Here is a 26,328-nt window from a genome sequence, read left to right as displayed (position 1 = left end):
AGCAGCCAGGCTTATCTTCAAGGCAAATGTGTAAAGTATTTGCAACCACGCTCTCAGTGACCCTATGATGACACCACAAAAGGACTCCACACGAGTTTCATAGAAAAACAAGTATAAGTTTATATAAAAAATATACGATGAGACCACATGATATAAATCCAACATATGCACATTTGTAATAATCCTCCTGGCCGGTTATTAGGCCAGCAAGCCCTTGTAGGTTCTTGCAGTATTAATTAGAAATTCTCGATGATCAAATGCAGCCCTAATGCAATGCTATGCAGTTCGTAATGCAAGAATCAGGCAATTCGTGATGTTAAAATAATGCAGTTCGTTATGCAACAATCAGGCAGTTCGTAATGCCAAAATAATGCAATTAGTAATGCAACAATCAGGCATTCGTAATGAAAAAGAATGCAACGCGTAATGTAACAATTAGGCAGTTCGTAATGCAAAAAGAATGCAATTTGTAATGCAACAATCAGGCAGTACGTAATGCAAAAAGGAATGCAATGCGTAATGCAACAATCAGGCAGTACGTAATGCAAAAAGGAATGCAATGCATAATGCAACAATCAGGAAGTTCGTAATGCCAAAATAATGTACTCCGGCACCGTTTGCAGTGCTCTGGACGGTCTCTTTGCCACTCTTCCTGACTCGCGGTCAGCTACTGCCAAAATATGCCCCCAACACGGTTTACGATGGAAAACAAAGTGTAGCTTCACACTCCGGCCTGAGTACTGCCACTCCTCGGCAAGTATGGGCCACAATACGGACTTCAGTGGAGCCTCGCGCTGCAAAGTGGGGAAAGGCCGAGAGCGTTTCACTCGTAGCCAGCACCCCGCACCAGGCGGCGACACACGCACGCTCGCTGAGCATTACCTGGGGGGGGGTGCGATCTCACTCTCCTCGTGACTTGGGCTTCTGACGCAACTTCATTGATCTTGGGCAGTGGAACACCCCCCACCCAAAACGGGGATGGTTCGAGGTCCCTCCTTGGCAAAGGCAGGCTTGGGCTGTCTGCACAGCTCATCTGGGGATGCCGGTCTGGGCCGATGGCAAAGACAAATGCCTCAGGCTGCAACAGGACACACGCACACAGTGTCGCTGAGTCTCACTTAAGCTCCGGGTGCCCACTATCAAAGGGCAATCCTCACGAACATCTCAGGCTGCATGAAGCACGCGCACACAGCGTTGCTGAGACTCACTTAAGCTTCGGGTGTACACTATCACAGGGTAATCTTCACAAAGGTCTCAGGCTGTACAAAGCACACACAGCGTCACTGAGACGCACTTGGACTCCGGGTGCACACGATCACAGGACAATCCTTATGATGGTCTCAGGCTGCCCAAAGCAAACGCACACAGCCTCGCTGAGACTCACTTGGACTCCGGGTGCACACGATCACAGGGCAGTTCTTACGAAGGTCTCAGGCTGCAACAAGAACACGCACACAGCATCACTGAGACACACCTGGAAATGTTTATGTTCCAGAGTTTCCACAACAGGGAGCTAGCTCTCCTCGGGCCCTTGGGGTCAAGTTACTTCAGAACACAGCAAAGTCCTTTCAAGCAGGGGGACACAGCACACAGCAAAGCCCCCGAGCCTCTCCTTGGTTGAATCAGTAAACTGTAGGCCAACCCCAGAACACACAGCAGGGGTCAGTCCTTTCCTTCAGTCTCTTCAGCTTTTTCTTCCTTGGCAGAGGTTCCTCTTGACCACGAAGTAGTTTCAATCCTTTTCAGTCTTGATTAGTCCATTGTTCAGGGGTTTCAGCTGTCATAGTTATACCCCTAAATGTCTTTGAAGTCTTTGTGTTCGGGGGCACTGACCCCTGTCCAAACCAGTTCTGGGTGTCTCCCTGCCAGTGACACCTTCCTTTGACAGTGGGGGTCTGGATCCTCAATCACTCAGCAGGAGATGGAGCCATTGCTTTATGGCGGCCGCCCAGGCCTCTTCACCTCCAGGGGCTACTCCTCTCCCCTACATTCCAGATGCAGGTCAGCCTGTTGCTGTCTCACCTCCTCCACTGGGTCAAGACATTCCCCAGATCCTATCACTTTCAAATCCAGACAGTCAATCCACAATCAGGCAAAGATGCGCAGAATTGTTAAAACACCAAAAAAACAGCCACTTCTAAAAGCGTGGTTTCTAAACACACAATTCAAAAACCACCTTCATATAAAGATGTATTATTAAATTGTGAGTTCAGGCACACTAAACGTCAGCTCTCCATCTTAAGCCTTTGGGAAGATAGGATGGAAACATAGTACACAGCCTTCCCCATTCTGTCCTATGAGCAAGATGGCCTTTTAACAGTGAAAAACGAAACGGAGAGTATTTCACTGTAAGGACATGGTACACACCTCAGTACATGTCCTTCCTTCCACATACACTGCACCCTGCCTAGGGGGGGTACCTTGGGCCTAGCCTAGGGGTGTCTGATGTGCATAAAAAGGGAGGACTAAGGCCTGGCAAGTGAGTGCATATGTCAGGACAACAAGGCAGTTTAATAAACTGCGCGCAGGCACTGCAGTGGCAGGCCTGAGTTCTCTCTTGCTACTGGTGTGGGTGGCACAATTAGTGCTGCAGGCCCACTAGTTATTACAACAATGGGTTGGGCCTATACTTACGTCCAAACTAGGCTACCTTAATACTAAGGGAAATAGAGGGGGTGTAGCATTTGTGTTACCAGCCCTGGTACACAGAGTGCACCATACTAGGGACTTTACTAGTAAAACAAATATACAATTATGGACAACCAATTACCATTAAACTTTATACAGGGAACACTTGCACTTTGACACTGATCAGCAGTGGCAAAGTGCCCAAAGCATCCAAGTTGGCAACACCATGTCAGAAACAAGCATTTACAATGCAATGGTTTTGCCTTTGTTAAAGTTAGAGCTATTGGCATTGCTTTTGACACTCTGCACTCTGAAGCTCCACTCTGAAGCTCCACTCTGCACTCTGCACTCTGCACTCTGCACTCTGCACTCTGCACTCTGCACTCTGCACTCTGCACTCTGCACTCTGCACTCTGCACTCTGCACTCTGCATCTGCACTCTGTATCCCCACTTATTTTTTTAGGATTTGTTCCCTGACTATAACCCACCACCAAGCAATGCACATACCAGTCTGCTCCCAGCCTGCCCGCCTCTCTGAGGGACACATTTCTACACACAACCGCATTCACGCCAGTGAATGGGCGAGCCGGACAGGGCACGCGGATCGTGAAAGGTTGGGATTGTGCGATTCAAGTGCATTTAACGTAACATCATATTCGCATGCAGGGTTTCCGGATTTTTAGAGGTACAAGCTGTCTTCATGACTAATGAATGTTATGCCCTGTACGTTTCCTGTTAACCGGTATCTTGGTCCCGTTTGTTTAATTGAAACTGGCCAAGACTACATCTCCCACAATACAACAGGTTGATACATGAAAGCTCAACACTGAGGCCGTCTTGAAGCCCTATATTTTAACAAGCCATAACGGTAATGTTTCATTTACTATAGAACTCGAGATGCCTCATCGCACCCCCGGGCAGAGCTGTGGGTGGGACCTGCGATCACAGGCTCGAGTCCCGGTTCTTGCTTCGGTCCTCCCAACCCCAAGGCTGGTGACATTTGCAGCGCTTTGAAACTGCCCTTGCGTTGAACAGGCATTTTACAAGTAGCTAAGATATTTGCAAACTTTCCAAATTCATACATTTCTATGTCAAACATTAAGTAGTCCGTCTCTTCGCTAGTTTGCTCGTCAGGACTTTGCCAATGCTGTGCACTTGAAGGTGGCGCGAGTACTTGTACATTCGGTAACTTGCAATGCGCAGCTTGTCGTAGTGTTAATGAATGACAGATATAATGGGGTTGACATTGACCGTACCACACGTACAGACTGCGATCAGGCCTACTTGGAACAGGGCATCAGTGCAGAAGATCAAGGAGGCCCTACTGAGGGCATGCCCTATGGGTACTGGCTGAAGGTGAGTGGTGCTCTCTGCCAGTGAAGCATTGCCATGCCCAGAGATTACCACGAGCAAGGGAATTTTGGCTACAAGGCATGTCTGCAGTGTATAGGCAGTGAACTTGGGAAGGCAGTGGTACCACTGCGAACCACAAATAGGCAAAGTGCATGCTTTTTAAGGTTTTGGATACTAATTATAGCTTCAGCAGTTGTTTCTCGCAGGAATGAGTTCATAGTTACAAATTACGTATTTTGCATAATTTGCAACCAGTTTGAATTATGGATTTCAACAAAAGAGAAGCTAGGAAGGCGTATAGTACACTCCAGGATACAGCACTTTATGCATTATGGTCACGTTTGCAAAGCACTCACAAAAGATCAAGGGAACATTCTAGATGATACACCACATTTTGTGGCCAAAAAAGACTTCGGTATATGACCACATAGAACTGAGAGAGTGCCTAGTCAGTGTCATGCTCGTGTAGATGAAGCAGTGATGATGGTGAGTGCGTGTCGGAGAGAAGCAGATATGGGGAAACGCACACAGTTTGTTTTCTTACCTCTACCAGTACACCACAGCGCCTTGTGCCGTGTTCGAGAATGTCAACGTGTTTGAGGAAAGGGCAGTAAAGAAAGTTGTGAGCTCAGAGCATATGCTGCACTAACTCAATGATTCATGATGAGGTGAAGCAGGAAAAAGAATCGAATGTGCAACATTAATAACATTTTTCAGAAAAGCGACAGTGCTTTGTGAGGTGTCGGGCAGAAAAAAAGACCAAGGGACCCATCAGATCCAGGTGTAGAGCTGGACTCTAAAGCAAGGGTTTCAAGCTTGCCAACAGACACATTGAGAAGACTCCGAGAGCTACAGGCACATTCAGTTAGGAGAACGAAATGTGAATGAAGGGTCTTACACAACTTGTACTCACACAGTTGGCTGCAGCGCTCCAGTAAAGAGAGCAGACAGGCAGGCAGGGTATCGCTTGGCGCACACAATGCCCGCACCCTCGGGGACTTGTCTTCCAGTTACAGATGAAGCGCCCTGAAGCCTAGCCACTTGGGACGGCTACAATAATCCACAGAATAACCAAGTGCCCCGTGCCACTGTCCTACCTGCCTGGTCTCCGGGCTCGGACCGATCCGGCTGTCTCCTCCCAGCTCCCTTCCCCCTGCAGCACATCCTCCCTCCCGGGGTGCCGTTCTTACCTGCTGGACGGGGGTGTTGGGCCCCAGAAACCTGCTGGAACCGTTTCGGTAGGGTGAGGGGGCCAGGAGCCGGGTCCGTGTGGAGTGCAGCCGCCGCGCTGAGTCTGTGTCCGGGCTCGGGGAAGGAGGAAGGCGGCCATGAGGAAACAAGCGGGAGGGGGCGGGAAAGGGATTGACTGCGCCGTGTCGGACGCGGCCTGCTGATAATGAGGCGGCTCTGAGCAGCTCTCCCGCTGGAAATGAATTCTTTCTCCGATGTCTATCTCAGAGAGGCACCAAAAGGCACGAGGCTGCTTCCTGCTCGGAGAGGCGACGGTGCTGTCGAAAGACCGCCTCGGATTGAACTGAAGGACCGGGAAGAGGGGGGGGGGGGGCAGCTGGGGTGTCTGCAGAGAGAAACGAGGTGTCTGCGAGGAAAAAGGAGGTGTCTGTGAGGGGGTGATGAGAAGTGTATGCGAGCGGAAGGGGGTGTCTCCAAGGCGGAGGTAGAGTCTGCAGGAAGAAACGAAGGGAGGTGTCTCAGAAGAGAAGAGGGGTGTCTCAGAGGAGAAGAGAGGTGTCTCAGAGGAGTGCGGGAGGGGGCGGGAAAGGGGGAGGAGAGACGCTGACGACGGCCTTGGAGCAGGAAGGGGGAGGAGAGACGCTGACGACGGAAGGCGGGTGCCGGCAATGCCGGACCAGACTCGGGGGCGTTCCCGGCGTCCCGTGACGTCGGCAAAAGCCAAAGAATGTCGGGAACGCCCCCGTGTCTGGTCCGGCATTGACGGACAGGCCCCTCGTCCAATGGCAAGGCTCCGTTTACGGAGCCAGCCAATCAATGACGAGGGCCGAACCAAAGCCACACTACTGTTCTCATCAGGTTTTCGCCTGCGCCGAAAAAGATGCGCAGAGCGCATCTTTTTGGCGAGGCAAAACCTCAAAAGGTCTAGGGGAAAAAGCAAAAGGTTTAAGAAACTTTAGCCAAAAAGGGCCAAGTCCAACATAGACTACCAAAATATACATTAAAAAAACTAAGGCATTAAAACATCAGAACACTGTGCATAATCTGCCTTTTCTTGCAGCATAATTTGATCCTCCACTGCTGCATTTATCGAAGGACTGTACCCAACACCTTCTAGACATCTCTTTTCTTGTCTGACATATCAAGACTCGACTGAGCAAGCTACAAAAATAATCCATCTAACTTCTTACCTGTTAAATGTTTAACTGGAGTAGTTGGAGATGTGTATGCTGACCCTATTCTTCAGACTGCTGTGCCAATGGTTGTCACCCTACATGTTTGAAAAATCCCTCAGCACTTTGAGACATCCATGCATGCAGACACTGGCCTGTAAACAATTTTGAACAAGCCAGTCATGCCTGCATCCAAATGGAAAATCCATACTTGCTCTGGCTTACATCTAACCAGACAAGAGACAAGTGCCTCTAGTCCACACTAGTACTAGAGTCCCACTACACAAATGATACGTTACAATGGCATTTTCACAGTAGGCTTGTGTGATGAGGGCTCAGACTGGTGTACCTACAAAGTATTTCTTGCTTTCCAATAGCACATGTGACCCAAGTAACAAAATCCTCATTCATCACCCTATGAAGACATCTTTCCGTTCCACTGGTCTATTCTTCCGGTCCAGGCAACCATCTCCCTCCACTTAGATTCCATCAATGAAATGAAATGAAAACATGCTTGCTAAAGCGCACTGCGGCCAAGCGGCTACCTGGCGCTGGGGGGGGGGGGGGGTAAGTCGGATTCTACAGTGCTACCAGGGGGCTAAACCGGGAAGGCCTGGGAAAAAAGAAAAGTTTTTAAAGCTTTACGAAAGGAGGGATAGAGGGGGATGGACCGAATGGACAACGGAAGGCTGTTCCAAAACTGGGGGGCCAGAACCGAGAAGCGGGTACCACCGGTTCGAGATTTGCGGAAACGGGGTACTTGGAGAAGAAGATGAGATGAGGAGCGGAGAGTGCGAGTGGGGGTGACTAAGGAAACAATAAAGGCAGGGGCGGAGTGAGTGTAGGCCAGATAGGCTAAACAGGCTAGTTTGAAGAAGGAACGGAGGTGCACCGGGAGCCAGTGAAGGGATTTGAGGACAGGGGTGATGTGAGAGAATTTGGGGAGATGGAAAATGAGACGGGCTGCTTGATTTTGGATTGCCTGTAGCCGTCGTGATTCGAGAGCTGGGATGCCAACATAAAGGCAGTTCCCGTAATCAAGACGGGAGGTGATGAGAGCCATGATAATCGTTTTAAGGGCAGTGGTAGAAAAGAAACGGGAGATTTTCCGAATGAGGCGGAGGGACAAGAAACAAGATGAAATATCTGAGCTGATTTGGGCATGCATGGAACGGTCGTTACTAAGCTTAATGCCCAAGGTGCGCACAGAGGAAGCAGGTGAGGGAGGGGGGCCAAAGGAGGGGGGCCAGTGGGAAGGGGACCAAGGGTTGGAGGGACCACCCGTGAGGACAAGCTCCGTCTTGTCCGGATTCAGCTTCAGATGATTCGAGATCATCCAATCCGAAATAAAGACTAGGGTAGAGCTGAGAAAAGAAGGAGAGTCAGGGGTGGACAGATCAAAGATGAGCTGAAGGTCATCCGCGTAGTTGTACACGGAGACCCCCAGCTCCAGAAGAGAAAAAATGAGAGGGTAGATATAAAGATTGAAGAGAAGAGGGGAAAGAGAAGAGCCTTGAGGAACTCCGCACGCAAGAGGGCGGGGAGGAGCGGAGAATCCTGCAAGATGAACTGCCTGGGTTCTGCTCTGGAGGAAGGAAGCTATCCAAGAGAGTGCATCACCTCTGATGCCGGCTGCGCTGACACGGTCGAGAAGAATGGCGTGGTCGACCGTGTCAAACGCAGCCGACAAGTCAAGGAGCACCAGCGCCTGGGGAAGGCCAAGGTCCGCCTTACCCTTGAGCTCATCCAGAACGGCGGTGACAACAGTCTCGGTGGAATGGCCGGGGCGGAAACCCGCCTGATGGGAAGCTAAAAGGCAGTGCTCCTCGATGTGAGAGGACAGACAAGAGGTGACATGTCTCTCCAGGATCTTTCCCAGGTAAGGGAGAAGGGAGATAGGCCTAAAGGTAGGGGGTGAAGAGGGATCCAAGCCCGGTTTCTTGATGATAGGGAGGACAATAGCGGATTTGAAAGAGGAAGGGACGGAACCGAGAGCCAGGGAGGAGTTGAGCAGAGTGAGAGGGGGGCCAGGACAGAAGGTGAAGAGGGTTTGAAGGATCCGAGCCGGGGCACAGTCAGCTGGGGAGCCGGACTTAACTTTAGCAAGCAAAATAAAAAATTGTTCAGAGGTGATGGGGGGAAAATGATCCAGCAGCAAAGGCGGCGGAGGGGGAGAGAAGGTAGCTTGAATTTGAGAAACTGTGGAAATATTGTTTATGATGAGAGTGATCTTATCAATAAAATAATTGTTGAGAGTTAGGCAGAAGGACTGAGATGGGGCAGAACTGATATTTGTGCGGTCAGAGGTAGCAAGCTGCTTGACCAGAGAGAAGATTTTGCGGGGTTTATTGATAGAAAGAGAAATCTTCTCTGAGAAGTAGGCTGTTTTGGCAGACACAATAGCTTTCTTGTAATTGTTCAGCAACAGTTTGCGAAGCAAGGGGCAATATTTGCGTCTCCAATGGCGCTCCGAGCGCCTGAGACTAAGTTTGAGGTCTTTTAGTTCGCACGTGAACCATCTGTTGGCCTCGTGAGGCCGAACAGATTTGACTTTCTTAAGGGGAGCCGCGATGTCACAGGAAGAAGAAAGCCAAGAGCTGATAACATCAGCTTGGGATTCAAGGGGAAGATCCGTCAAATCAGGTGCTGTGGAGGCCAAGGAAGAAGAAAGAAGAGCAAGGTCCGTCTTGCTCCAGCAACGGACTGACACATTCTTGGTGAATGGAGTTTTAACAGGGGAAGCAGAAAAAATATTAAAAGAAATCATAAAGTGATCCGACCAGATGCAAGGAAGGATGGAGGTAAGGGAAGGGAAATTTGGCGGCGCAATGACCAAAGTTGGTCGAGAATACGGCCCTTGTCGTGGGTAGGGAGAGTGATGTGAGGAGAAAAGTTGAGTGACTGAAGAGTGGCAGAGAAGTCTTTGGAGGCAGAACATTCTCTGGGATCATCGGGCCAGTAATTGAAATCCCCAAGCAAGATTACAGACGAGTTGTTAACTGCCAGGGTGGCCAATAGGTCCTGGAGAAGGGGAACAAACTGAGGCATGGACTGAGGGGGACGGTAAACAAGCACAAAAGTGAGGGGATCAATGAGATTAATGGACCGGGCAACCAGGAAGTCCACATGAGGTATGGGAGGGTGGTCAAGGAGCTGGAATCTGAGCGTTGACCGAATGATCATTGCCACACCGCCACCGGCTTTGCCCGCCGGACGGTCCATGCGGAGGGCATAGTAGGTGTCTGGGAGAATAGCCAGGAGGTCAGGAAGTGAGTCTGTCGTGAACCAGGTTTCGGTGAGAAAAAGATAATCAGGGGAATCTGTGGATAGAAAGTTGAAGAGTTCGATTTGGTGCTTGACTGCCGACCGAGTGTTGAGCAGACAAGCGGAGGCTGCGGATGGGGAGGGAGACGGGGGAGAATAGTCGCTTGGGCAGGAAGTAAGGAAGTGAAGGGAGGGGAGAGGGGAAGTGAGTCAGGGCAGGGGGTAGCGAGGACACCAAGTGAGTCGAGGCGAAGTGTCAGTGAAGGAGAGAGAGGGCTGGGGGATTCAGTGCGGTTAGTTGGGTGGGGGTATATGACAAGGATCGAGCAGCGTCTGTGGCCCCTGGTCCCGGCCGGTCGCGGACGGGCGCAGACGGGCTTGCCTTAGGCGCGCCTTCGGCGCGCCCGCTGCGCCCGTCCGCTGCGCAGACGGGGAATGCACATGTTTTATGGGGCCGTTGAAGGCGTGGCCAGGTAGAGTGGGCGTGGCTGGGGGAGCGGCTCGCTGAAGGCGGCGAGCGAGGGGTCCTGGGGCCGCTGCAGCGACTGCCTAGGCTGCGCGGACAACTACCAGGCAAGGGAGAGGTCCCTGAGTGAAGGTGAGTTTAAAAGTAAAAAGCGCGAGGCGAGCGCTGGTAAAGGGCAAACAGGTTTTAAAATCAGGGCTTAAGGTGTAGCTCCCGCGGAAGGCAGGGGAGAATCCAGACTGATTGAGCTCGTAGTCAGCTCCTGTTGTTAAAGCCCAAAGTGGGCGTGGCCAGGTAGAGTGGGCGTGGCTGGGGGATCAATACATTGTATCTCTAGGTTCTCCCTATCTTACTTTGCAGACTTCAGCTGCCAAATTTCAACTATATCTGCGAAACCACGACTGCATCAATGCTGCTCTTCAAGAACTTGGATTTCTATGGCCAAGTGTATTCTTCAAGGCTGAAAACTGTCATTCATGGTGCAGGCAGAATTTCCATGCAACACAAAAAGTTTACAGTCCCGAGGTGGTTCCTCATTTCAATACAGATTACCAAACTCTGGAACACCATCCCAACACTCAGTAGAAAACAGACTCCTCACTTGGAATTCCAAAGAGCTGTAAAGGCTTTATTATGCGTGATACAGGCCTGAAATAAAGAAGGGCCCATTAATTAACCATCAATTGATACTACAGTTCACCAAATAGACTAAATTAACACAAGAGGTGTGGCGCCGCGGCCAGGGCGACTGACGCTGGAATCTGGGGACCACGGTTCGATCCCCGGCTCCGGCGGCAGGTTAGCCCAGCACCATGTGACTCTGGGCAATAGCTCGCTTAATCTTCCCGACGGCCCCCCAGCGCCTAGAGACCCTTAAGGGTGATTGTGCGCTTTAAAAAAAAAAAAAAAAAAAAAAAGGAAAGTACAAAATATAACTGCCCTATCACTGTCTTCTTTGCCAGTGCAGTGCACATTCCAAGTGCCAAGTTTACAACTGGCTGTTTGTTCACCATCTACCGGAGTCAACGCTTCTTACACAGGCCACACTATGAACGCACCCACTGCCAAAACAAGCGTAATAGTTCTAGTTGCTGGACTCCAGTCAACGTCAATGTGCTTCTGGCCTTCAACATTAGTAGCATTGAGCAATGCAATAAAATTATCTAAAACTCACCCTTCCAACTCTTTGTGTTTGCCAAGAAAACTACACACAAATTAGTACAAAGCGGACTCAATTACACAAACCTTGACAATGTTGAATCTCAACTGTTACTAAATGCCCAGTTACGCTAGATTCACGCTAGACACCAACCACACACTGCCACAAATGTTTTTTAAAGTATCTCTGCTACTAGCACTATCTTATAAAGAAGAGGAATCAATTTCTTCCAGAAATTTACTTCAGAAATGTCTTTCAAGTCTTTATAACTTTGTATCTGGGTGTGGTAACAGGCTCCTCTATGGCGTCCCAGACTCCTGAATGGCTCCCTCGATGGCATCCTACATAGCACAGCAAGACCCATCTTGCATTTTGGGCCTGAAGAAATATGGACACATCACTGATGGTGAGGGTACTGCATTGGCTTTCCTTGCATGCCCTTACCCTCTACAAAATCAGCTGAATTACTTCATAAGACATCAGGAGCAGCACCCCCACTTGTTTTACAGACGAATTCACCATATATAGTGGCTCCCTGCACTCCCAAAGCTAATACACCATGAGCCTGAAGGATAACAATTTTTGCAGAGAAACAAGCATTAGCAAAGCCAATAAGTCTGGCCTATGCCAGAGCTATTGGCTTTGCCAATGTGTTTAACCATGTTGTACACCAGAGTGGCTGCTATTCAGCATGCCAAAATATTTGTGGAGTAGACTGTAGTGGTGAGCATAGCGTGGAAGAGAGTGGTGCGGCAAGGAGTAGCAGGGAGCAGAGTGGCATAGAGCAGAGTGTTGTGTGTAGTGGAGTGATATTATGCGCGCTAGGACCCTTATGCGCGCTAGGACCCTTACGGTTCTGGGAGGACTCTAAACAGGAATTATGTAATATGCTGGGAAGTGTTAAGGTGTGGTTATAAAAGTTCTGATGCAAAGGAGTGCAGTGTGTGAGTGTATGCTGAGAAATAAAGACGCCTGCTACAGAGTTGTGTGTGTGGTGTATTCATGTGCATGCTCCCGGGCTGGGGAAGAAGCTACAACTGGAGACGAGGATGGGATACGTGCCCCAAGGAAACAAGACTGCTCTCCCTGAGAGTTTGTAACGGTACAGCGAACTACTCATGTGTGCCACATGTGCTCTGAATCGATGCAAAGTAGTCTGCAGTTGGCGCACGTGGGGTCTAAGCCCCGCTCCAGCCCGTACATAGCCATCGAAGAAGTTGAAGGCCCTGCAGAGGAGCAGTGTATTCATTTGCATGCTCCCGGGCTAGGGAAGACGCTACAACTGTTGACGAGGATGGAATACGTGCCCCGAGGATTAGAAAAGCTAAAGGCAGAGACAACCAGGTACGAGAAACAGTAAACTCACTCTACAATCTCCGGTCGGGCGTGACAGCCCAAGCTCAAGCACAAAACTGGTGCTTGCAGAAGTTGCACAGTAAAGAATCCAGCAACAGTTGTTGAAACGGCACGTGCTCTCATGGGCTACAGAAGAGTGCGCAAAGCATGATGTTGTCGTGTTTCTGAAACCACCACCGCCATTCGAGACAGTAAAAAAACAGAACATTGGTGCCAGGTGGGCTGCATGGAACGAAACGTTCCATGACTTTATAGATGTGCTCGAAGACGACGAGAAGAAAATCATTAAATGTGTTAAAAAATCGTGCCTGTGAGGGAGTGAAAGAAGTGCTAAACAAAGTCTCACAAACTGATGCAACATCATACCAAAAGATAAAAGAAGCCTTGGAAGCCAAGTTCAAACCAAAGCCAAATGTCGACCTTGAAAGGCAAAGCTTCAACCAAGCACTACAACAGGATGGCGAAATGACGGATGAGTTTTTTTTTAAAAGACTCGACACGCTTATCAAACACTAAGTTCTGTTACTTCAATGATGAAGAAGCCATGCGACTCGGAGTCCTCGATGGTTGTCTTTCAGAAGACGCATGCTGAGAGACACACTAAGTTTAGAGAAAATGCTAATGGCTGCGAGAGCAGAGGAACAAGCAGATCGACAAGCTGCTGATATGGAAGCAGAAACACCGCACAATGAATCGAAGTTGATCATGAGAAGCAAGCACAAGTGCAAAATAGATGCACACAAGTCAACATCTAAGAAGAAGAAAAAGGTATGCTTCCGATGTGGGTTCTCTCTTCATCATTAAGGTAAATGTGCAGCCATGGGACAGATCTGCAAAGGCTGTGGGAAAGAAAACCAATTTCATAATGGTCTAAAAAGTGAAAGAGAAGCAGTCCTGCTGTGCTCACAAGGCGAGACATGAGTTACGACAAGTAGAAGCCAAGCAAAGTTGATCATCCTCAATTTCGTCATATAAAGAATTTCCACATTATTATTAAGCATGAGTAAAGAAGACAGATGTGCATTGATGATATCAACTAAGGAAAGACATTCACATGTAGGAATGACTGCTTGCAAAGAAGAACCAAAATCAAAGAAGAGTCACCAAACGAAGAGACAAGATTACTTCAGACGCTGTCCGAAAATTACATTAAAGTCGCCCCATAACCTTCATTATAGACAGTGGTGTGTCAATTAATATTGTATTGTAATTGCATTTATATAGCGCTTACTACCCGACGAGGCGTCAAATCGCTTTTTCCTGCAGGTAGCACGCTACTCCGAAACCCATAAGGATTAGTGTTGAGTTAGTATAGTGAAATGTGGAAGTAATTGGAGAGGTGGATAGGTTAGTCGGTTATTTGGATTGAAAATGATAGCAGAGGGATAGTGAGGGAAAAAAGGTTAGCATTTATATAGCGTTTGTTACACCTAATGAGGTGTTGAAGCGCTTTCTTGGCGAGTAGCACACTACTCCGGAACCCATAAGGATTAGTGGTTAATTAGTATAGTGAAATATGAAAGTAATTTGAGTGGTGGATATTAATCAGTTATTTGGATTGAGAAGGATAGCAGAGGGATAGAAGAGGGAAAAGGTTTGCATTTCAATAGCACTGGTTACCCCTGATGGGGTGTTGAAGTGCTTCTTTTTTTGGCGAGTAGCAATATCATGCCAGTAGCAAAGCTAAATAGCCGATCTGTGATATGCTTTATCCAGTCAAACATGAAGGTATACTGTTGGGCTGCTTCTAAAACATTAGTCACGGCTTGTTTATAGCAAACGTGCGATATAAAACTACGTAAGTACAAGCAACAATTCATATCCTCAAGTGAACTTCATTGAGTGCGTGTCTGCTCAGTTTTGCCAATGCTGATGACATGGGTCAATGTCACTCAACTACAACCTCTGTGCTCAATCTGAAATTGGGAATCAGTTCCAGTCAATGTTTCATGGCCAGGAAGACTCAATACAATGAAAGTGCAACTTCATATCAATAAGGACATTTGCCCTGTTGCCCAAAAACACAGCAGAGTCACTTTTCATTTACAAGTAGCCGATGAGAAAGTAGTAGAAAGACTGTTGAAGCAAAATATCATTGAAAGCTCCACCAGTCCTACGCCATGGGTCTCACCCATAATCGTGGTGCCAAAAAATGACAGTGGATGTGTAGTGCGCATTTGTAATGATATGTGCCACGTCAACAAAGCAATTGAGAGAGAAAGACATCCTGGTCCTCACAAAGCGGACATGATCATGCAACTGAACAGAGCCAAACTCTTCTCCCGTCTTGACCTGAACAAAGGATATCATCAACTCGAGCTGAGCGAGAACTGTACGTACATTACTACTTTTTAGACTCAAGTTTGTTTGTTAAAATACAAAAGACTGACTTTTGGAGTGTCTTTGCCACGGAGATATTTCAGGATGTTATGCCCAGAGTAATTAAACCTGTTACACATGCTTTCAATTACAGTGATGACATACTGTTATTTGGGACTACACAAATGGAGCTTGACAAAGCTCTTACACAAGCGTGCCAGTTACTTGCTGACGCAGATCTGATAGTGAACGGAGCAAAGTGTGAGTTTAACAAAACCAAACTCAGATTCTTCTGGCACATATTCTCTGATGGGGGAAGGACTTCTAACCCGGATAAAGTGCAAGCACTGTCATCTACTTGCCCTCCACAAGATGTAACCATGCTGCGGTCCTGCTAAGGCATGGCAAATTATTGCTAATATACATTCATGATTTTGCTACAGTGAGTGCCCAATTGAAAGACTTAAAGCGAAATGGCTCATTCCAGTGGTTTTCTGAAAGCAACCAAAGTTTCAAAGAAAGAAAACATGCAATTTAGAATGCAACTGAAATGGCCAATTTTGACACCAAATCACATACTGACATCACAGTTGATGCGAGCCCAATGGGGCTATGGGCAATTCTTGCTCAACACGAAGGCCATCTGAATGCTCAGAGACACATTGTGGCCCATGCCAGTAGAAGCTTGTCTAAAACAGAACGTGCCTATTCTCAGAAGTAAAAGTAGAGTGTGACTGTAGTGTGGGCCTGCAAACATGTTTAAGTGTTTATATATAGAAAAAGTTTCACTGTCATCAGTGACCACCAGGCGTTACTCACTATCTTTGGAAACCTGAAAGCCAAGATGCCACCTTGTCTGGAGAGATGGGGGTTGCCACTGCAAGAGTACAACTATAGAATTGTACACAAAGCAGGGAAAGATCAAACCCCTGCAGTCTAAATTTCTCGAGTGCTGCTACATCGCCACACTATGGCTTTCAAGGAGGCTGAAGAGTATCTCAATTTAATTGGAAGGTTCATTACTCCAGCAACTCTAGCCATTGAATATAGCTGCTATACAAAGTAGATAAAGACATGCTCATTCTCAAAGACCTCATTACAACAAATTCTTGGAAAAAAATAGTGGACCCTTGGCTGATGATATTGAATTCCAAAAATACAAACATGTACAAGATGAACTATCAGTCACCCAAGAAGGTATCATATTGAGAGGCTCGATAATCGTCACACCTTCGAGGCTGAGACAGCAAGTCATTGAGCTAATCCATGAAGGACATTGTGTCTACCAAAAAAGCTCTAAAAGACAGTGTGGGGCTCCCTGGTTTAGATCAGAAAGTATGCCACCTTTGTGTTGAGAAAAAACTCAAGGCATGCCACCTTTGTAATGGTCTGTCTCCCAAAGTGACCCAGCATCCAATAACAATGTCTGACCTTCCTGCACATGCCTGGGATTAAGGTGCAGTTGACATCTTTGGGCGTTTAAGAAATGGGCATCATCTTATAGCAATCATTGATGAAGATTTTCACGTTTTGCGTTGGTGGAAGACTTATCATCAACAACCAATGACAAAGTCATTGAGAGGCTAGCTGACATAGTTGCAGAGTGGGGCATCCCTGCTATTCCCAAATCTGATAATGGTCCCCCTTTCAATAGCAAAGAATTCAAGGAGTTTCTTGATCTAATCAATGTCAAGCATCAAAAGAATACACCTCTCTGGCCCAAAGCCAATGGTGGTGTTGAACAATTCATGGGTACCCTCAATAGGATAATTCAACAGGCAGCGATAGAAGGAATCGATGTCAACCAAGGCATGTGTCAAGCCCTTTTTGCCTATCGATCAACTCCTCACTCCACAACTGGTAAGAGTCCTGCCACCTTGGTGTTTAGGAGAGCCATCAGAACCAAACAACCAAATGGATATTGGATCGATTGATAAATGCTGATAAGGTTTGTGACACAGACACTTCTCCAAAGTGCAAAATGAAAACATATGCCGATCACTGCCAACGCGCCCAGGAAACAGTCTTCAACAAAGGGGACTGGTCAAACAGAAAAGGAACCGGAAAAGGATGCTCCGTTTACTGTCGACCCTTTGAGGGTTGTAACGTGTAAAGGACACACAGTGGCAGTGCATCGTCCTGGAAAGTCGATCACAAGGGACTAGTCACATTTTAAAAACCCCTACCTCTATGTTTGTCAGCTTTTGAGATTACCAGTGAGCCGACCTGGCTTAAATATCTAGATCAGACATCTGAGCTTATGTCTTCGGTGCATATTCAAGGTGCACCTCAACTACGTCATACCACCAAATCTGGCAGACCAGTACGAGCACCTCAACGATTTATTGAGGAACTATGATAAGGATGTCCATACTTTTTATTTAATAAAGGGGGAGATGTAGTGTTGTGATATTAAGTGAGCTAAATCCAGTATTTGTAAAGTGAAAACACTTCTCCAATTAAGGAAAAAGCTGAAGAGACAGGTCTTTAAAGATGCAATACCTATATGTACACGTTTGTTCCAAGAACCCACCTACCAGTCCCATCGTTTGTTGACTGTATGCTTGCCTTTAACCAACCATAAACAGTAATCCACCACCTATTGGCTAAGTTTAGGCTACACAAATACATAATATAACACATCAAACAATTCAATGGAATTCTGCGGTGCTTGGATATTGGTGCAGTGGAGTGGTGGAGTTAAATAAGTTATTTTTCTTTATGCTGTTTCTTGGAATCCTGAAGCTCCCGTGTGTGTTTTCAGACAACGGGCCACATTTGTCAGCTCCTGCATGTGGATTGCTTTCGTTCTGAGCAGCAACATACAGGGCAAGGGGCCTTTGCTATTTTAAATTCCAGCCGGGCCCAAAATAAAGGCCTAAGTTAAGGGACCATTGGGCCTAGTTTTCTTCCAGTATCTGGGCTGGGAGCTATCTGGAGCCTCACACCTAGATGCAAATGCAATGGAGGGGAAACACAGACACATAGCTTTTTATTATTTCGGAAGGACTTAAAAGAGGCACATTTTTAGGTCTCGCCTAAGCATCGCTTTGGCGAGATATTTAGTGGGGCTAAAAAATGCTCCCAAAGTGCGGATGGGGCACAGTGCATGTGCGCCGGGCGCATGCACCATTTGTCCGCCTGCTGATCACTTTCACGGCCGCTTTGATGTTCTCAGTGAGCCGCGCGGCCGCGAAAGTGATCAATCACCATTTGCCATCCTAAGCCCTTTACTGCTTTGCTTGTTGGTATTGTGTTCCACCTGAGTTTTATTCTGCTCGGAGGCTACATTACTCGCACCACTTCTACTCTACACTAAGTAGCCCTCCACCTCTCATTACACACAGTCCGAGGCCACCGAAGTCATCTGCGGCGTACCACAAGGATCCTCACTCAGTCCCACCCTCTTCAACGTATACATGAGCCCCCTCGCGGCCATCGCCCGCCAACACAACCTCAACATCATCTCTTACGCGGATGACACTCAACTGATCCTATCTCTCACCAAGGACCCCAGCACCGCCAAAACTAACCTACACGAAGGAATGAAAGAAGTCGCCGAATGGATGAAACAAAGCCGTCTGAAACTGAACTCAGACAAAACAGAAGTCCTCATCTTAGGTAAATCCCCCTCTGCATGGGACGACTCCTGGTGGCCGGAAGCCCTCGGAAATGCACCCATCCCGACAGACCACGCACGGAACCTTGGCGTCATCCTGGATTCTTCACTCTCAATGAACAAACAAGTCAGCGCCGTATCCTCTTCCTGCTTTAACATTCTTCGCATGCTCAGAAAAACATTTCGCTGGATCCCCTCCGATACAAGGAAAACAGTCACCCACGCTCTAGTCACGAGCCGACTGGACTACGGAAACACCCTCTACGCAGGTACCACCGCTAAACTCCAGAAGAAACTACAACGAATCCAAAACGCCTCAGCCAGGCTCATATTAGACATCCCACGCAACGAACACATCTCTGGTCACCTTAAAGACCTCCACTGGCTACCCGTCAATAAGAGGATTACTTTCCGACTGCTTACCCACGCACACAAATCACTCTACGACATCGGACCAGATTGCCTCAACTCTCGACTGTCCTTTTACACCCCCTCCCGACAACTTCGCTCTTCCAGCCAAGCCTTCGCCACTGTACCTCGCATCAACAAGACCACCATGGGAGGCAGATCCTTCTCATACCTGGCTGCCAAAACATGGAACTCACTCCCCGCTTACCTTCGCCTCACCCAGAATCACCTAGCGTTCAGAAAGCAGCTTAAAACGTGGATATTTGACAAATAATCCTCCTCCCCTTTGTGGAAAAGTAAATTTTGCCATGTTCTGTGTCCCTACGCCTCATCCATCATATGTTATGTGTGCATGACCAATATGCATATGTTATTCCCCATGTCCGATTAATGACGCAATTACAGTTGTGTCCACCTCTAGTATGTCAGTTTCCAGTCCTCGTGAATACTACGAATATTAGGCCTATGTCAAGTTATGTTGCCACGTTTCTCAGTGTGCACGATATTCCATTATAAAGTCCCCGTTTCCAGGCCTCAACAGGGCCCGGACCACAGATTCAGCTCCTGTCTCCTGAAAGCCTCGCTGAGGAGCGATACAGCCCCCACCTGTATCCTCGACCCTTCACTTACTTCCTGCCTCGCAGTGCCCGGTGCAGCTTGGCTCTGCCTCTGAGTCTGCCAAGAGTATGTTATGATTCCAGCTATCAGTTCAGTCCTCCTCTTCTGCATTCCTAAGCTACTGAACTGCATCAATAGTTTCCGTCATTGTCTAGCCTTCTCGTCTCCATGTTAGAGAAATACTGTATTTAATGGTCATTTAGTATTCTTCATCACGCACTACATGTAGAATAATGCATGGTCCAGTCTTAGAATCAAGTTAGCTTTTCCCCTCATGACTTCTAGTTTATATCAACATGTTCCCTAAACATTAGATACCAGATAGGGTTTAGGTACATGTCGCTCCGACCCTCCAGACTTTAGTCTCTGCTCCTAGCACAGAGTTCGTAGCCCCCAGCTTCTCCTAGTAACACGTCATTGCCAGTTTTCGCGCACCATTAGGTTAGAGGTCCCGGCTCCTTAGGTAGCCCCCTCCTATGTTTCCGCCCATTCATGACATATTCTGTTACGTTTGCATCACATGTCTATGTATACTCCCAGTTACACCTCTTTTCACTGTTATCTTTCGCGACTGCTACGCGTCACGCCTTCTGCTCCACCCACTGCTACGCCTACTGCAATGTAATGCTATGTGTTGCGCTATGTATATAAGTCAATGTATTATTATTAAAAGTTGGCGCGCTCATCCCAGACCTAGCCCCAGCAGCTGCTGGGCCTCTTTTCCCCTGCTGGGCCCCAGTCATCCTGCTGGGCCCTGTCATTCTGTTCCTATGCAGGCTGTCCTTATGCTGTAATAAACCTGCAGAAACTCCTACTACCTCGAATCTTGACTCTTATTTATTGAGCTATCTGTTATGCTATAAGTCTAGTCAAAAATAGGGTATTATTTATTTATTTACCACACCTTCCTAAGCGCCTTGAAACCCTCTGGGTATGTAGTGCGCTATATAAATGTTATGACTTGACTTGACTTGACCCAGTGCTCCCTCCTCAGTTGTATTTTTGATATGTTGCCCTTCATTTGCCATGATGTACTGTCTGCCGTTGATGGTTACGCTGTAAAATATAAATATCCCAGGATGTCCACATGTCTTTCTAGACTAAAGAAACTGCCCCTAATTCCACTGTTTCTTGGTTTGTTTGTTTTACTGGGAATTTAGTATTTTAGAGAATTGCCTCATACGTTCATGGTAGTTTGGGTTACACTTTTAATGTTACTAGCATATCCACTTAATTGTTACATGCCTTGTTACATGCTTATACCACAGTACATGGAGCTAATTTGTTGCTGAAGTTGACGCCCTTCTCCTGACGTCATATTTTATCCATGTTGCCAAAGGAATCACCTCTGTGTCACAAGAGTCTAATTTGCCTAAACACACTGTGCACTCACACAGTGTGCCCCTCACACTACTTTAGGCCTCACACACTGCGCACTCACACACTGTACCCTCACACTACTTTAGGCCACACACACTGCGCACTCACACACTGTGCCCTTACACTACTTTAGGCCACACACACTGCGCACTCACACACTGCGCACTCACACTACTTTAGGCCAGACACACTGAGCCCACACACTACTTTAGGCCACACACACTGCGCCCTCACACTACTTTAGGCCACACACACTGAGCCCACACACTACTTTAGGCCACGCACACTGCGCCCTCACACTACTTTATATTATGTTATGTTATAATTTGATAGAGCGCAAACAGCTGCCCCAGCAAAGAGGCGTCCCGGCGCTAAAGAACCACGAAAACTCAACGGAGGACAGAAGGAAAAAGCGGGGGACCTAAGGGGAAGGGAATAGGTAGGTTTTGACTGCTTTCCTGAAGGCAGACAGATTTTCCAATGAGCGAATGTTCACTGGCAAGGTGTTCCAAAGTTTGGCTCCCAGCACCCTGAAAGAGCGTCCACCAGTACGGGCTAGCTTTGTGCGGGGGACCGTCAGTAAAAGTAGGCCTAGAGAGCGCAAGTTGCGCTGTGGCACATAGGGTGTGAGGAGTGGCCGGAGAAGTTCTGGGCGTCCAGTTTTAAGGATTTTAAAGATCATGATGAGAGCTTTAAACTAGATTCGAGACTCGATAGGTAGCCAGTGCAACTTTCGGATTGTAGCTTTGGCTGAACACCTGCGGGGAAGCCCGACCAAGGTTCTTGCCGCGGTGTTCTGCACGCGTTGCAGTCGTGCTATCTCCGCTTTGTTGGTTCCCAGAAGTAAGACATTGGCGTAGTCCAAGCGGGAAAGAATTGTGGCTTGGATAATCATTTGGCGAACCTTGGAGTCGAAGAAGCAGAGTATGGGATTGAGGCTCCTCAGCAGGCCCACACAGGTGGCCGCTACTTTTTTTGTGTGAGTCTGGAAGTTAAGTGAGGAGTCCATCCAGACGCCTAGGTTTTTGACCAAGGATTTAGGGGGTGGGATGGTGCCCAGCGACGACGGCCACCAGTGCTGGTTTCCGAGGAGCAGCACCTCCGTCTTGCCTGAATTAAGCTGCAGGCAGTTGTCTGTCATCCACTGGGCCACAGCAGCCAGACCATCCCTGAACCTTGCGGCAGAGGTAGAGGGACCCTCGGTGAGAGTGTTGGCCAGCTGCGTATCATCGGCGTATGACACCAGCGTGAGGTCCCATTCTCTGGCTACTGCGGCAAGTGGTTGCACATATAGGTTAAAAAGGGATGGGCTGAGTGCAGAGCCCTTTAGGCCACACACACTGCGCCCTCACACTACTTTAGGCCACACACACTGCGCCCTCACACTACTATAGGCCACACACACTGCGCCCTCACACTACTTTAGGCCACACACAATGCGCCCTCACACTACTTTAGGCCACACACTCTGCACCCTCACACACTCTGCACCCTCACACACTCTGCACCCTCACACACTCTGCACCCTCACACACTCAGTGCCACATAATTATATGCTACATAATTACACTGCACTCAATGCAACATACACTCCAACTACCTTTCAGTGCCACATAATTATATGCTACATATTTACACTGCACTCAACGCAACATACACTCCAAATACCACTCAGTGTCACATAATTACACGACACATAATTACACTATCTATCTATCTATCGCCCTCACTCTATCAACCTCCCTCTAGCTATCTATAGCCCTCCCTCTAGCTATCTATAGCCCTCCCTCTAGCTATCTATAGCCCTCCCTCTAGCTATCTATCCCTCTCCCTCTAGCTATCGCACTCACTCGATCTATCACCCTCCCTCTAGCTATCTATAGCCCTCCCTCTAGCTATCTATCCCTCTCCTTCTAGCTATCGCACTAACTCTACCTATCGCATCACCACAGCATCACTCAGCACCATCACAGCATCACTCAGGGGCACCACAACATCACTATGCGCTACCACAGCATCACTGAACGCCACAGCATCACTCGTCGCCACCACAACATCACTCAGCGCCACCACAGCATCAAGCTGTGCAACCATTCAACAACAACTGGTTCAAATATGTTCTCTCAATGTTTCAAGCTTTATTAGAAATGTCACAAAAAGATGTTAACATTTCACTTCTGTTCTTGAATTTGTTACAATAAAATACATTGAACATAATCTTCACAAAAGTTACTTACAAAAGTTTAAGCTATTGCCATTATAAATTACAATAACTTTTATTTAAGTATTAGTTATTAAAAGAATGTAAAGCCATTGTTATTTGTAATATCAACACATCTAAATCACAACACATATTGCATTATAAATGCTATAGGTGTCAAATTTGCGAAAGTTATAACTATTGGCATTATAAATGACAAAGCTATTAATTTTGCTATTTTCAAAACCAACACATAAATAAAAAATGTGTCATTTACAATACCAATAGCTCAAACTTTCCTAATGCAAGACCTATTTCATTGCAAATGCTTGTTTACTTTATTCAGCCCCTGTATATAAGAGCTAAGCATGCACTCTAAGAGTGTCAGATGTGTTGGTCTGTCACGGTATTTGCACAAAATTTAAATAGTACTATCTGATTTATTTCTTTTATAGCGCTACTTATCCCAATGCAGAGTGGTGTCAGAGTGCTTTACATCACACATACATGTACAGTGACAATAAAGATCTATCATCTGCAGGTTATGATGTGCTCTGCATGAGACATATCAACCGTCCATGCTACTTTGATTCTAAACTGGGACTAGACAAAACACAGATCTCTGCAGCAAACGCGTCAACCTTCAGCGTTTTCTTACCATTATTATTCAGAGATTTACTGTGCACAAAAAGATCTCTGCAGCAGGTGCCTTAACCCCACCATAAATATTTTAAAATTAAGATGTTGCAACCAGTTATGCATAACAGATTTACAGCCATGTTTCTCCTTGTGGCCAATTTCTTTGTGGCAGAGTTTAAAAAAATAAATATATAAGTTGAGGCTCAGATTTTGCATTAGGGTTGCGTCACTTTTTTGACACAACCCCAACACAAAATGTGATTTGCTAAATATTGTAATGCGCTACAATTTTCTCACAAAAGACCTTCTAAAAAAGTGTGAGGGCTACAAATCTGATGTCGCTTCGTGTGATGCTACATGCGAATTACCGCGCCATGTCAGCTGCCAACTGCCAAACTTGGTTAGTGCCCCTTTCAGTTTTTGGGGGACTTGTGGCCTGGTGTTAAGGAATGATTGAACTGTATTAATTGTGGCGTGTTGTGGTCTCCGAATCGGGCATGTGTGATGTTCTACCCTTACCTCTCTTATTCTTGGTGCCGTGCTTCTTGGCGCTCTGTAGCTCTTGTTCAATCTTCTTCTCCAGAAACTCTTGTTTCTTGCTCAGCATCTCCTCTGTATCCCGCAGGCGCTGGATGGCTTCTTGTGGGGTAGGGCCTTTGCCCGACTTCCCAGCCGTACCAAAGAGCTTTCCGAACACAGACATGGTGAGGCTTGAACAGGGAGGAGAGGCTCAGTGTGTGCGGGATCTATCTGGTACACGAAGAAGAAACCACGTTAGTAACACCGGGCCGCTCCCCGTTAAACCTCCTGGTACGGACCCAGCCCCTCTCTCAGCTGTGCACCCCTTCCTGAATCATCTCTTTCAGTCCCCGATTTCCTCTTCCTGACAGGCTCCTCCACCGAGATTGCCCGGTCCCAGGTTCCGGGGCCGCCTATTGCCCCTCCTCTAGCTTCTGTCTCCACCACAACCAAAAGATGCAATTCTCGTACAGATCTCTGACGTCTAAGGAGCGCCAGGCATATAAACCGAAGAACTGACTTCGTAGCTTGCCGTCACTGCTAAAGGCTTCGGTAATCTGCGCATGCCCGTAGCTGACCCTGTACAGTCAAGCAGAACATATTCGTGTCTCCAGTCTATAGAAAGATTGACAGGAAACATTGCCTGATCCTAAAATGGCCACCGCTCAATTTATACGAACGTTGTGTCGAGCCATCGTAACAAAATTAGGACAGCAAAGCAAATTGGATTTTGTACTTTTTTTTTTTTTAATGGTGGCGCTTGGTGCCGCAATATTTGTTGGTGCTCGGCCTCAACTGGCCTTCTGTAATGCAACTGCATAACTGCTTGGACATCGATTCTCCCCGGTGCACAGAAGGTTACGCATAGACCGCTGCACATTCTTCTCAATGTTCCAAGTGTACATCTAAGATGGCCGTCTGATGCCGTGACGCACAGCGAGCATGCGCTATGACGACATTTGTTTTGCTAGCGTGGTCCTTCTACTTCCTGCTTGCATGCTGAGAAAACAGTCAGTGGATTACATGAAAGTACCCCAACAAGCATTTACACTGCAACGGTCTCGCCTTTGCAAAGGTTAGAGCTATTGGCATTTTAAATGACAAAAATGTTATTTATGTGTTGGTTGTGAAAACAGATAATCAAATGGCATTGTCATTTACAATGCCAATAGCTTAATCTCTCGCAAATGCGAGACCTATTGCATTTGCACCCACACACACGGAGAGCCACACACACACACACAGAGACCACACACACACAGACCCACACACACACACACAGAGCTACACACGCACACACACAGAGCCACACACACACTCAGAGCCACACATACACAAAGCCCCAGAGCATAATTCCAAGAGCCAATGTAGTTTAAAACGTACTTGTGAAGATCCGGGGCACCGTCGAGGCGCTGACAGCTCATTTGCCACCGTGCGCCCGGGGGTCCATCACTGGGTGCTGAGGTAAACACCCTGCATCACGAGGCCGAGACTTAAAAAAAGCCCCACTACTCCCGCCCTTCCTTCCGTAATGTGAATAATAACCTGGAATGTACGTGTTCTTTGCATTTTATTTCTATGCAGCACAATCAACTCCTTACACGACTGCATCCTGTGCACAATTCAAATCTTTTCACACGGAGAGTTAAAGTCCACATTTGTAAAGCGCACAAACACCCGTAAGGGTCTCTAGGCGCTGGGGGCCGTCGGGAAGATTAAGCGAGCTATTGCCCAGAGTCACATGGTGCTGGGCTAACCTGCCGCCGGAGCCGGGGATCGAACAGTGGTCCCCAGATTCCAACGTCAGTCGCCCTGGCCGCGGCGCCACACCTCTCCCGAGAGGGGGGAACATGACTTGGCCCCTTGGTAATGCGTGCCTGTAGCAGACAAGTGATAGGGAGTGGTGTTGAGGGCAGAAAGCAGGGCAGGAGGATTATTTTTCCTGCGTGCGTTGCTGCAGCTGACAGGTGATAGGGAGTGGTGCTGAGGGCAGAAAGCAGGTCAGGAGGATTATTTTTCCTGCGTGCATTGCTGCA

General features: G+C 47.5%; 1 protein-coding gene across 2 annotated transcripts in view; it reads right to left on the bottom strand.

The window, feature by feature from the left end:
- The window catches only part of CHMP4B (charged multivesicular body protein 4B), a 156,243-nt gene extending 130,326 nt beyond the window's left edge, over positions 1–25,917 (bottom strand). Inside the window, exons 1-2 of one of the 2 annotated variants that reach the window (XM_078652276.1) lie at positions 25,676–25,748; positions 24,293–25,291 (exon numbers count right to left, since the gene is read on the bottom strand). In XM_078652276.1, coding sequence (XP_078508402.1) covers positions 24,293–24,476 — 184 coding nt within the window. In that variant the 5' untranslated portion in view covers positions 24,477–25,291; positions 25,676–25,748. Of the gene's footprint in view, positions 1–24,292 lie in introns of both variants that reach the window. The other variant, XM_078652277.1, reaches the window with a different exon arrangement.
- Between the last annotated feature and the right edge of the window lie 411 nt (positions 25,918–26,328).

Source organism: Lissotriton helveticus, chromosome 7 (genome assembly GCF_964261635.1).
Source record: "Lissotriton helveticus chromosome 7, aLisHel1.1, whole genome shotgun sequence".
Classification (NCBI taxonomy): domain Eukaryota; kingdom Metazoa; phylum Chordata; class Amphibia; order Caudata; family Salamandridae; genus Lissotriton; species Lissotriton helveticus.
This window is presented reverse-complemented; position numbering and strand designations above follow the sequence as displayed.